At 46.3% G+C, this 12,695-nt stretch overlaps 1 protein-coding gene across 1 annotated transcript in view; it reads left to right on the top strand.

Moving 5' to 3' along the window:
- The first annotated feature begins 8,835 nt into the window (after positions 1 to 8,835).
- The window catches only part of Mosmo (modulator of smoothened), a 58,987-nt gene continuing 55,127 nt past the window's right edge, over positions 8,836 to 12,695 (top strand). The window contains exon 1 of the mRNA XM_032892760.1: positions 8,836 to 8,950. Within this exon, the coding sequence (XP_032748651.1) occupies positions 8,845 to 8,950 (106 nt within the window). The 5' untranslated portion in view covers positions 8,836 to 8,844. The remainder of the gene's footprint in view (positions 8,951 to 12,695) is intronic.

The following is a 12,695-nucleotide window of genomic DNA, read 5'->3' as shown; positions in this document are numbered from 1 at the left end:
GGCTGGCCCTGTGGTTGTATTCTTTTTCTAAAAGAACAAAGGGAACTTGTTTCAGTGACTTATCAAGACAGCAACAGCATGGCAGTGGTGCTTTGAAGTTATGAAACTAGACCTTAGGGCTTTGATTAAACAGATTACACAGTCATCCTGCTCTTCAGTTTCCCCTCTGGGAGAATGAGTGCTGAAAAGTATGTGGGAACTGAACAGGACAGGTAAAAGGCTACTGTACAGTCCTAGTACATCATGGGTGTTTAATATCCGTTACATCGTCCACTCCCTTGACAAATGTTCATTGATGCAAGCATGTGCTCAGGCCCTGGATTAACTATGGTGACCTAGATGGGCTTTTTGCCCTGTGGATCTCACAGCCTGATAGAGGATGCAGCTGTCAGTCAATTATGTAAACACAAATTGGATGCTAAGTAGAAAGAAAAGGCCAGAGAGCTCTGAAGTTAAACAACAGGGACCTAAGAGTCACATTGGATAGGGACTGGCTTTCCCTGAAGGAGTAAATATGAATCGGAGTGAAAGTACCAACCAGCTGCGAGGAGGGGTGAAGAGAATCAAGGGTCTGAGGCAGGAGGAAACCAGCCTTCGTGGGGATGCCAAGAAACAGCATTGGGCAAGTGGTGGAAGGCGCCCTGCTGGGCAGATGGGCTACTATCCAGGGCTACCTTACGGAAATCTTGGAAGTAATTTAAGCTGGGCATCATGGTTTTGATTAAAATCACCATGCTGGCTGTTGTATGGAGCCCAGAATGGAGAGAAGTATAAAGTAGGTTGCAGTCACTCAAACACGTCATAGCCCAGTAGTAGAAATGGGCAATGGTCGAGCCACGCAGCATCTGGGAGGAAAGACACCAGTCCGTTCCGCACACACTTCTGCAAGGGCCAGTGCTCTGAAAGGCACCAGGCCTCGGCTGACTCTGGGAGGCTGTGGTATTTCCAGGATCACTGCTAAGATGGGCTTCCCGTGCTCAGCTGTGGGGACTCAAGAGGCTCTTCTCAAAGCCAATGTCCTTGTTGGACAACTCCGACAACACCAGGTGGAGAGCTAAGCGTACAAGTTAAATGTACTTATGAAGGTGGAGAGCTAAGTGTACAAGTTAAATGTACTTATGAAGTGACCTTGTTTCTCAAAACAGCAACGGGGTGGGTGAGATGGCTCGCCTGGTAAACGTATTTGCAGCCAAGCCTGACAACCTGACCAATCTCCAGGACTCACATAGTAGGAAGAGAGAACTGACTCCCACAGGTTCTCCCCGCACAAATACACTAACTATAATCTTAAACGTTTAAAGAGAGCAGAGTGAAAGAAATAACTAAAAAAAAAAAAAACCCTACATATGGTTCCATGTTTAACCACTGTCCATGGGGCGGACAGGGCAGTTGCAAGGACACTTAGGGGAAGTGAACATGTTCTCTTGCTTGACTGCGGTGCTGGTTAAAAGTGTTATATATTTGTGGAAACTCAGAGAGCTGTCCACTAAAACAGAACATCGCACTTCATGCAAGTTGTGTTTCCAGACTGCCCGTTTTATAGGAAAGGCAAATCTAGAAAGGCTTGGAACCCAACGCATCACCCTTGTCCTGTTTCCCCATTTACCGTTTTTGCTTTTGGAGGAGTCCTTCTCCATTGCTCAGAACAGGGCTCTCTTGATCCTCCCAAAGCCTAGGTTGGAATCTGTCCCAACTTCCAACAGTTTGGAATCCTCGAGGCACCAGATGAGGGCCGCAGGCCACGGGGAAACCCGGGCCCGTCCATCTCTCTGAATGGCCGCCAGAGGGCGCTACAAGGCTGCGTCCCAGATTTTGGGCAGTCAGGTAGTTGCCACAAGGCTTCAGTAGGCCGTGAAAAATGTGGCACGAGTGAAAACTATTCCAATGTAGAGTATGAAAATTATATGGAAAAAATTGTTTTTCTGTAGGGATGAGCAGAGTGTCTGCTTCACACAAGGATCTTCATTCATTGTGGGAAAACACTGGAGACACAGCAGGAGCATAAAAGGAAGAGGGCCTCCATATGTGATCGCCAACATTGCTGGGAGAGCACAGAAGATCGCGTATCCCCGACACAGCAGGAGCATAAAAGGAAGAGGGCCTCCATATGTGATCGCCAACATTGCTGGGAGAGCACAGAAGATCGCGTATCCCCTGAATGGTGGTATTCAAATATTGTTACATCAACAGCTCTAACTGCCTTGCCAGTGTACTTTATTCATGTGTGTTTTATATGAGAAAGGGCCAAGAATGGCCTTAAAACAATGAGTCACTATTAGAGACATATTATTGCTTCCTTCCAAAATAATTCCTCCTCCCACACAATTCACTCGACAAAATTCGATACGACAAAATTCACTGGAAGCCACTGTGTGGCTTGTGGGGATGCTGAGGACAGGAGAGTAGATGAGATGGACAGGAACTTTACCCTCTTGGAAATTGATTTTTTTTTTCTCTCCCCTACTCCCCCCAAGACAGGGTTTCTCTGGGTAATCTGGCTGCCCTGGAACTCACTCTGTAGACCAGGCTGGCCTCTACTGCCTCTGTCTCCCAAGTGCTGGGGTTAAAGGACAAGTCACTACTGCCTAGATAGAACTTTACTTTCCTTCCTTCCTTCTTTCTTTCTTTTCTTTCTTTCTTTCTTTCCTTTTTTTTTCTCTCTGAGGACCCCCAAGGCCTTGAGCTTGCTAGCCAAGCGCTCTACCACTGAGCTAAATCCCCAACCCCTCTTTTTTTTTTTTTTCTTCTTTCTTTCTTTCTTTCTTTCTCTTTCTTTCTCTTTCTCTCTTCCTTTCTTTCTTCCTTCCTTACTTCCTTCGTTTTCTCCTCCTCCTCCTCCTCCTCCTCCTCTTCCTCCTCCTCCTCTTCCTCTTCCTCCTCCTCTTCCTTCTCTTCCTCCTCCTCCTCCTCCTTCTTCTTCAGATCTTTTTTTTTTGTAGCATTGGCTCTCCTGGACCTCAAACTCAGAGATCCATCCACCTGTCTCTGTCTCTAAAGTGCTGGATTAAAGGCATGTGTCAGCACTGCCCAGCGTGGAACTTGTATTTTCAGCATAGATGAAGGAGAGAACTTTAGGAAACTACAAATTATGAAAACAAATTTTAATAGATAAAATAGTATAACGAAGTGGATCACCACTCTGATGGGGAAATATTAACCACCTTGGCCCCGGATATCCAGTCCTATAACAAATGGCTACCAAACCCCTATTAGAAGTCAGACACTGTGTCAAGATTTTTAGGGTGAGCTTGGGTATGTCTCAGCTTAGTCTTCTGTTTCTCTAGCTCTGCCCAAACAATAAGCCAGGACAGATTTTCATTAACTGGACCCCCTTCCTGCAGGTTTTGTGCAAAGGGTCCCTCCTGCTGCATTTCTTCTGATAGACCCCCTTTTCCCTCTTCCAGTCTGGCTGGAATCCATTCGGGTGCCTAGTTTACTTTGTTACAAAGTGTATACTTTACCTCCATCTTCCTGCCAGGGGAGAGTGATTAGAAACCGTGGGCACAGTTCTTGTCAGCTCTCTTTCCTTCTCAGGTGGAAAATCGCTTTAGAGTGGATACCAGGGCCATGCTGACTGGGAGGAATGTTGACAAAATTCAAGAACACTGTGCTTTCCCAGCTTCCTTTCAGAGCTAAATAACCTTCTCCTCCATCTCTTGCTGCTGCTTCAGGGCCTTTTGTCCAGGACCCCACACCCCTAGAGCAGCTAGTGACCAGTGCAGGGTTATTGCAGAGCTCCCAGCAAGCCTAGCTGTGGCCCTGCCGTGGCTACCCTATAACCTCTGACTTCTCTGCCCAGTTGTGTTTCTTTTCTATCTCCACCCAGAGATATGGGGACCAAAAGCATTCTCTAATAGCTCCTTGTAACTCCGTGTAATTCTTTCCTAGAGGATTCAACCCACAGCATCAAATGCTAAAGATAACCTGATGTATAGATGCTAAGAAAGGATTCTGAATCTGGACCACCCAGTGGAATGATGACCAACCCTTAAGAAAACTTAAGTCACTGGTACAGGAAAACTCTATAATCCAAACTGTTTCTTTCTAAGTGGTATGTTGTAACAGAGGAAGAAAATGAACTAACCTGGACCATGGACACACAGGAAGACACCCACTGGGCCAGGAGGCATCAGCAACAGCAATCCCCAGAAAAGCAGTAGACCGCTGCTACAGGGACGGGGAGCCATGTTTGACACTCACCTCACGTCTGGTTGTCACAGTCCTGCTTCTTACAGTACATGGGTGACTGTAACAACTGCATCTTGAAACATGGATCACTACAAGGGCCTAAGCTGGATGTGAGAGTCTAAGCCACCCAACACGTAAGTCACATGAGAGGTTCTGACAACACGTAAGAGGGATTGTAGGTGCGTAGGAGGGATGTGATGAGAGGTTCAGTTTTGCCTCAGGATGGCAATGCTCCCACCCAGTGGTCCTGCAGGACCCACTGTGGTCCTGCAGGAGATGCTTGCAGACCCTAAAAGAAGCAAGTCAAAATTGAGCACTAAGCCACAAAAGGACAAATAAGCTTTTGTTTCTTTCTTGAGACAGTCTCTCTGTGCAGCCCAGGCTGCTCTCGGAACTCATGGTCCCCCTGCCTCAGCCTACCAAAGACAAGGACTGCAGGCATATGTCCTCATACCCAGCCTTCTACGTGCTTTTCAAAGGTTTTTCTTGGCTTGGTATGTAGGTACACATCTTTAATTCCGGCATTCGGGAGACAAAATCAGGTGTGTCTGTGAATTTAAAGCTAGTTTGGTCTACACAGTGAAATTTGGGTCCACAATGCTATATTTCCTAAGATGCTTTATCACAGTTATTTATATGTGTACATGGGTACACATGTGTCATGGTCAGCGTGTGGAGGTCAGAGGAGTTGGCTCTTTCCTTCGGCCATGCTGGTCCTGAGCACTGAACTCAGGTCTTCAGGCTCCATAAGCAAGCACATTTCTACTGAGCCATCTCTCTGACTTGCATTTCGTGGCAGTAGGAGTGTTTCATCAAATCCGGGTAAGGGTGTCCCACGAATAGGTGATATGAAGGGAATTCAAATCACTAGATCAATGTGGTTCTTTTTCCTGTAGTGAACTTTATTTGAAGATACTGAGGAATTGAAAATTTACTAGCCAGATATGGTACCACACCTGTCATCCCGGCTTTGCAGACAGAGGCAGGATATGAATTCCATACCAGCCTGAACTACCTAAGAGCTTGTCAAAAGGCCGGGTGGTGGCACTTACCTTTAAATGATCCCAACACTCAAGAGGCAGAGGCAGGTGGGTCTCTGAGTTCAAGCCCAGCCTGGTCTACAGAGCGAGTTCCAGGACAGTTAAGGCTACACAGAGGAAACCTCAAAACCAAAACCCAAAACACTTTATGATGACCAGGTTACAGAAAAAACTGCAAAATGCACACTTTGTAATCCAGGTGCTCCCCTGTCCCCACCCCCAGGGCAGAGGGACTGATCGATCCCCCCCGGCTATGGTGAGGGTTGTAGGGCGAGTGATCTGATAGAAGTCTTTTAAGGGCGTTTGTGTGTGTTTTCTTGCTTGTGTGTGTAAGGCAGAGGTCAATGCCATTCTCCAACCCACTTACACCTTTTTTAACAAAACAAGGTCTTTCCCTGAGCCTAGAGCTCACCAATTCGGCTATATTATCTCTATTTCCACCAGCAGGGGGATCATAGGCACTGTGCCTGGGCTCACATGGGTTCTAAGCAAGACCTCATGCTTACACAATAAGCACCTTACTGACTGAGCCATCTCCCAGCCCTCTGCTGTCTTCTTGACAAACCATCCTTGGCTGAATAAGCTGCTTTCCCCAAGATTACACCCAATTCCTGGGGTAGCTAGCACCTAATACCTAGTCAGTACTAGAAGATTTACTCCTAACACAACTCAAAACATCCACCTTAGCTTGAGAGCTCTTTCGGTTCGTCAAAACCTCCTGTGCCTGGAGCTGACATCAGACTAATTCCACTTCCTTCCTTTCCCTACAGGAATTAGTTCTAAAAGAGCTCCCTAGTAAGTGTCCTGCACACCACCGATCAATAACTTTTCATCCTGGAGACAGTCCCAAGAGAACCAACCTACAAGACAGCTGCCATTTGATCGCTGGGTATAAGCTCACCTCTGGATCTGACTTGTGTTTTCTCTAACCCCAAGAATCCGAGGTACAAATTTGCAGCATACCTACCACTCTCTTGGCCCATGTAGTAAACTTGACCAAGAGAGGAAGTGTGTTCATTATCCTGTCAGGCCAAAGACGCTCCTTCAAGTGGAGAGTAATGGCACCGTTTCTTCAGTTTTCCCTGAAGTCCCATCTGGATTCAGCCTCTTCTGAGCTGAGTCGTACCATCTATCACAATAAAGCGCACCACGGTCTCAGCCCTTTAACAGCCACCGTATGGCTATTTCTGTCTTTAGATTGCCAGCATAGATCCCTCCCGGGAGCCTTCTATGATCTTCTGGGTCTCCAGGGACTTTCTGCCATATGGAGCATGGTGGCTCATCTTTGAACAGAAAGGTCCCCTTTGTTTCATTCAGGTGAGTGATAGGACACCTCTGTCACACACGAGTCTGTTCTGGGAGATAGGGAAAAGAGGCCCAAAGCAACGGTATGGATTTCTCGAGTTCAAGTCAGCAGCAGGGCTGGAATTAGAACATACTTCTGCATCCTTTGCTCTGCCCTCAGAACCCCTCAGCTTTGCTTCCATTAAGATCTAGGTAGAGCTGTAGAAAAGGGAACTGTTTTGTCCTACATACCTCAGAGACATGAACTCTGAATTATCAGTGTCATCAGAGTGTGGGGCTAAAATGGGAAGTGATGGGAATTCTGTGAACACTATGTGCTTGGTCCTAATAACTAAAACCCTGCCCTTCAAGGCAGGAAGAGATTAAGTGAATCACTGTTATCTACAATGGTATGCAACCACTAGCCTGGTGGAAAGGGTGGTTTTTAACACATACACTCATACACACACATATGCAAGCACACGCATACACTCATACATACCCACACAAGTACACAGGCACACACACTTTAATCTGAAGTCTAGAATGTTGAATAGAAGAATACACTTCAAGATATTCTGGTAAGTACTGCTAGGGTAAAAGAAAGAATTTATATTTGCTTTTTTTTTTTTTTTTTTTTTTTTTAACGTAAGAATTAAAACAGCACCGTTCCACAGAGCTGGAGTTAAAGCAGCCACATTGTTCCAACATTTGGCCTTGATCAGTTACAAGCATCAATGGGTAGTCAGGAATCCTCTCTGTTTAGTTACAGCTTCTTTTATTCTAGACAATCAAAACAGCAGATAAGAAGCCAAAACTATGACTCCTACAAACTTCCCCAGTCCTTAAAACAAGAAAGGGAAGAGCTACTACAGTAAACTGATAGGCATTCTATCTGGATCCCCAGGAGATCCGAGTTACCCTACTCCCTGTCTACTGCAGAGGAAAAATAAATTATGTAATTAAATATGTACTTTAAAAAATACTTACCCCAAGAGACCAATGTTTGGGCTGAAAAGCCTGTAGACCAGCAATCTAATCCATTCTCCCTAATCTATGTGGTGCCACTGACGCAGCTACACTTACTGCAAGGATGCTGGATTTGGTGGAATTTGAAACCTGCCAAGTTTTGTGGACATGTAGGCGTCCCCAAAATAGAGACAAATGTCACCTCTTCCAGATCTTTCTAGAGATAGCTTAGGTGGTCCTTAAGGAGAAAAGTCATCTCCATTTGCTCTGTAGAATGCTAAGAAAGAGATGGATATAAAGTTGGGGCTAATGGAGATTTAGCAGAGAGCCACGGTAGAAGGAAATCTCCAGGGGATAGCAAAATCATAGACACCTCCTCTGTTTTTGTAACAATTCATATTATTGTTTCCTGTGTATGCATCCAATCCAAGGCTCTCCCCACACCTTCACTCTGTAAATCACTAAACACCCGGTAGGTGCAAACTAACAAGCATTTCAGGTTCTTCATCCCTTTCTGTTATCACCAAGTCCTTCCTTCCGTCTGCAAAACACACACATCTGCTCACTTTTCTCTTTCTCGACTACCCTAGTTAAAAGCCACAATTCTCTGTCTTAGACTGCGGGACCATTTCCGGCGTCCCTACATTCGCTCCCCCTCCCCCATTACAATCTATTTATACCGTAGATCTTTACAAACCAAATAGGGTCATGCCACTATCCTTGTCGAAAACCCTCTGGTTCTTTCCCATTGCATCTGGAACAAAATCCAAACACACATTTGGTGAATTTAAAGACAGGATCTCACTATTTAGCCTAGGCTGTCTTAGAACCAGCTTCCGCTTCCCCACTGCTGGGATTTACAGGCGCGTGTCCACCATGAATGCCACCTCTGGCCTCTGTCTACCTTTTCTCACACACTCTCTAGTCACACGGGCCATTTTGCAGGTCCCTGAACCTGACATCTTTCCACTTTCTCCCCAGTGGCTGTTTCCTTGTCTCTGGAATAGTCTGCACCTCATCCTGACAGGACAAATGTTTAAGATCTCAGTGGTCTCCGATCCGAACCACTGTTGCAGCCCCCAGTGCCGGGCTGAGCCGACGACCCCTCGGGAAGGCTCTGCAGGGCAGTCCTGGGCGCCGCCGGCCGGCGCGTGGTTTCGCTTCCGGGTGAGGGGCGGGCGGGCCGAGCAGTTCCGGGGCGGGCGGCGGCTGCGGGTCCCGGCGCGGAGGGCGCGAGCGCGCGGCGCGGGCCGAGGGCCGAGGGCGGCGGCGCGGGGACCCCGGGGCCCGGCGGCCCATGGGGCGCGAGGAGTGAGGCCGCGGCCTGCCCTGCGGTGGGGGGTGGGGGGAGCGGGGCGGGGCGATGGATAAACTGACCATCATCTCAGGATGTCTCTTTCTGGCCGCCGATATCTTCGCCATCGCCAGCATCGCCAACCCGGACTGGATCAACACCGGGGAGTCGGCGGGTGAGCGGCGTGCGCGGGCCGGGGGGGGGCTGCCGCCCCCCGGGTCGGCGGTCCCGAGGGTTAAAGGTCGGCGCCGGGGTGGGGGCCGGCGGAGGCTGTTTCACTGTGGCTCCCCCTTTCCCCTTTGAAGTGTATGTGGTTAGTCTTTGCTTTATTTTAGGCCCGGGGGGGCTGTAATAATACTAATAATAAACTTCATTTTATGGAGCATCTTTCATTCCAGCGCATCTCACGCACACACGCGCGCGCTGGAGATATCTTAATAGTAGTTAGAAAATTAAATAACACAGAGAGTCGCAGGCAGCCCCACCGGCAGTGCCTGCTGGAACATTGGCGCTGGGGGCGGGTGTGTGTGAGTGGGGTGCCCTCAAGAAAGAGGCGGGCATCTTTCGGAAGGGTATCCCAGGTGAATGAGCTGGCAGGATTCTCAGCTCCAACCCTCTCGTGCTTCTCCCTTTCTCTCTCACCTAGACCTGTGAGACCAAACCTTTAATTAATGTACGCAGCTGTCAGGAGAACCGCTCAGAATTAAGGAACGGTCTTGAACTGCTTGTTCAGTGAAGGTGAAGGGAATGAGGAGTGGGAACCCTTCAAATGATTTGTTATAAAATGTATCGCTGTGCTGTCAAACTTCTTACGAGTCGTATAGGGTTCTCAATTTATCCAACAATATTTTTAGCTCTTTTAAAAAAAAAATAACTCTAGCTGGGACATTTGTTGCTTTCTTCTTCCTCTCCTCTCTAATCTAGACCTAGTAACACAAAGTCATGCTGCCAGATTTACTGGTTATTAACATAACACTAAAGAATTCTACTTGTCTTGACTGTAGAATTTTAGCAGAGCTGTTAATTGTAACACATAAAAAAAGAGAGTCTGGGGATCGTGTGGAATTTGGTAATACCTGTGGGCTGTTTTTGAAAGTGCTGCTGACTCCAGACAATGTATTTGACTCTATGTGTGACATTCAGTTCATTACCACTGCTGTTTTCACTCTGACTACATTTGTAGTGACTCCTTTGTGAGACTTTCTAAGTATCACATACTTAGGAGCAAAAGGTTCCCACTGTCGAGTAAAGAGATCCTTCTTGAGAAAAGATTTTCAGTGGAGTGCCTGTAAGTAGTGGACAGAATGTCCACGAGCAAGGTAGCCTGGAGAAGGGAACTGCTACTGTACATTATATAAGAGAGCAGTAATGGTGCAGTATTCCAGACCTGATGTTTCGAAGGCCATTGGAGAGAAAGCAGGAGAATAAATACAGGCGCAGTCAGATTTAGAGTTAAAGTCTTTGGCTGTGAGTTGGCAAAGACACGAAAGGGACAGTAGCCCAAAGTTTGCAGAAAGGAGAAAATGTGGAGAAAGAGAAACAGCTGCCGAGAGTGCGTGGACCGTAGGCCTGTTCGTCTTTGTGGATGTTGGTGGTTGTGGATGTACAGTATGGCAACCTCCCTGCCCCACTGACCCCTGTGTCCAGCTGCCTTGACATGTGAATTTTCTAAACAGTGATAGTGAATAAATAGTGAGCTTTCTAAATGCCCTTGGAAATAAAACACCAACAATACTTATACGAAATAAATACTAAAAAAAAATATAGTTAAGTCTTTCAAATCAGTGAGACAATCACAAGAAGTGCAAGTAGGCTGTGGAGTGTGAGGATTGGCCGGGCTCCACCGTCTCAAGGGACCTCACGGGGTAGCAAAACACTTGGCCATTTCCCTTGCTTGTGTTCAGTCTATTCACATTTTGATGGTGGCGTTTTATTGCAGTCGTTTTCAATGTTTATTTTACTCTATGGGTGTTTTCCTACATATATGTCTGTGTACCCTGTGCATGCCTGGTACTGGAAGAGGCCAAAGAGATACTGAAGTAACAGATGGTTGTGACCACCATGTGGATGCTGGGAATCAAATCAGTCTTCTGCAGGAGTAGCTAGTACTCTGAACCACTGAGCCATTACTGGGCTCTTCGTTGCAAATTTTAAATTATTTTTAAAAAATAAATCTAAAAATACAGCAGAACTCTTAGAACTAAAGTGATCTGCATAGTATAGTTAGAAAACCACTGTAGTCAACTGAGGAAGGTGTTAGGGTTCAGATAAGAGCACTGTCATTTGCTGGCATTGTAGCATTGGCCCAAGCCCCTTAGCCTCCCTGTGTCTGTTTTCACCTCTGTAAAATAAGGACATTAGCCACCTCCTTGGCTCCTAGTGATAGCTAACCACATTAACCCACAGGAAGCTTTAAGAGTGAATGGTACATGGCATTCTCAGCACGGAACACTTAGTGTAACTGTTATATTGCTGTTTTGCACTAAGCCTTAAACTTTTACTGTAGGAAATGACAGGACCACATTAGATGTTCTTAGAGATATGTAAACATCAAGCTTAACATTCCAGAGCTTAGACAGAGAAATGTCTCCCTGGTGCTTTGTGCTTTCACTATCACTTCTGTATTGTTCCTCTTGCTCCATTTCTCATCTCCATACTCTAGCCTTGATGCTCCTCAGCCTCTGCATCAAAAACACAACCCCGCCGATGAGCTTGTCAGCTTGTTGCCAGAGAGTGGGGACCACACTTTGGACTGAAGAGGTTGAGTTTGTTTTTGCTGAACTGGTCCCAATACAGAAAAGATACATTCTGTGTGACTTTACCTGGCTGTGAGAACCTTTGCTGTGTCTGCTCTGATAGCTGTGGTTTATTCACTGCACATGTAGTGAAATAGTTCACAAGGGAAAGTGCCTGGAGAAAGCACTCCTAAAGGACCCTTAGCAGTGTCCATCAGGACAACCAGGAAGGCTTAATGCCAGGTGGATATAATGACCCAGTTACATAAGTCTGCCCTGTGGAGGGCAGATTCTGGCTGCCTGGTGGACTCAGCATTGACAGCAGTATCAATCATGTGGTGCTGGGTGCTATCCCAGGTCCAGAGGCGTCAACGACTCACTGGGATTCCTTTGGCTTCGTGCATTTGGCTGATATAAAGTTGTCATTTCTACATTTCTCCATGTTTCAGTGTTGTACGTGATACATGAGTGTCATTGTGGCAAGGGGTCATTTTAAGAAAATGTTGGGGCTGTGGTGTCACGGTTCTAGCTTGAGTCCTAGAAAGGAATCTTTTCCTTGAAGTGCTACCTACAGTTTTCATTTGTCTTAAATGAGGATTTGATAGGCTAGGAAAGGGACAGGTTTGAGTTTCAGTCTCAAATTTTAGCTTTTTGGCTTCATAGATATTTCTTAACCTCAGTGTCACTCTGTCCCCTTGTCCCCAAAGGAGCAAACTTTTTCGTGACACACACACACACACAGTGCTGTTAGTTTTAGTATGATCAACAGTTAAGCTGTTCCAGATCTCTAGATTCCTGTAGGAGGTGTCATCCCTCTACAGCAAGGGTTCAGTGACTCCCTAAACAGACTAGCCTGCTGCTTTCTCTGAAGGTCACTGCATTTCCCAAACCCTTTTTTTTTTTTTTAATGTATAAAAAAGCTTCTCTCCTACATTTAATCAAAACCTCTACAATGGGTATGTAAGAAAAGGTTACTGCACTTACTCCTGAAGACGTTTGCATTCTTCTCTTTGTTCAGATGGGATGTCAGTATTTGAAGTGGGGATCAGACATTGATACCCTTGTACCTACTATTTCTGTTTCTTGAGACAGGGACTACTTCAGGTTGGCCCTGAGCTCATTATATGAGTCAAGGTTCTTGAAAGAACTGATATTTTATATATGTGTATTATAAGAGGCAGTTTC

Source organism: Rattus rattus, chromosome 2, assembly GCF_011064425.1.
Source record: "Rattus rattus isolate New Zealand chromosome 2, Rrattus_CSIRO_v1, whole genome shotgun sequence".
NCBI lineage: Eukaryota > Metazoa > Chordata > Mammalia > Rodentia > Muridae > Rattus > Rattus rattus.
This window is presented reverse-complemented; position numbering and strand designations above follow the sequence as displayed.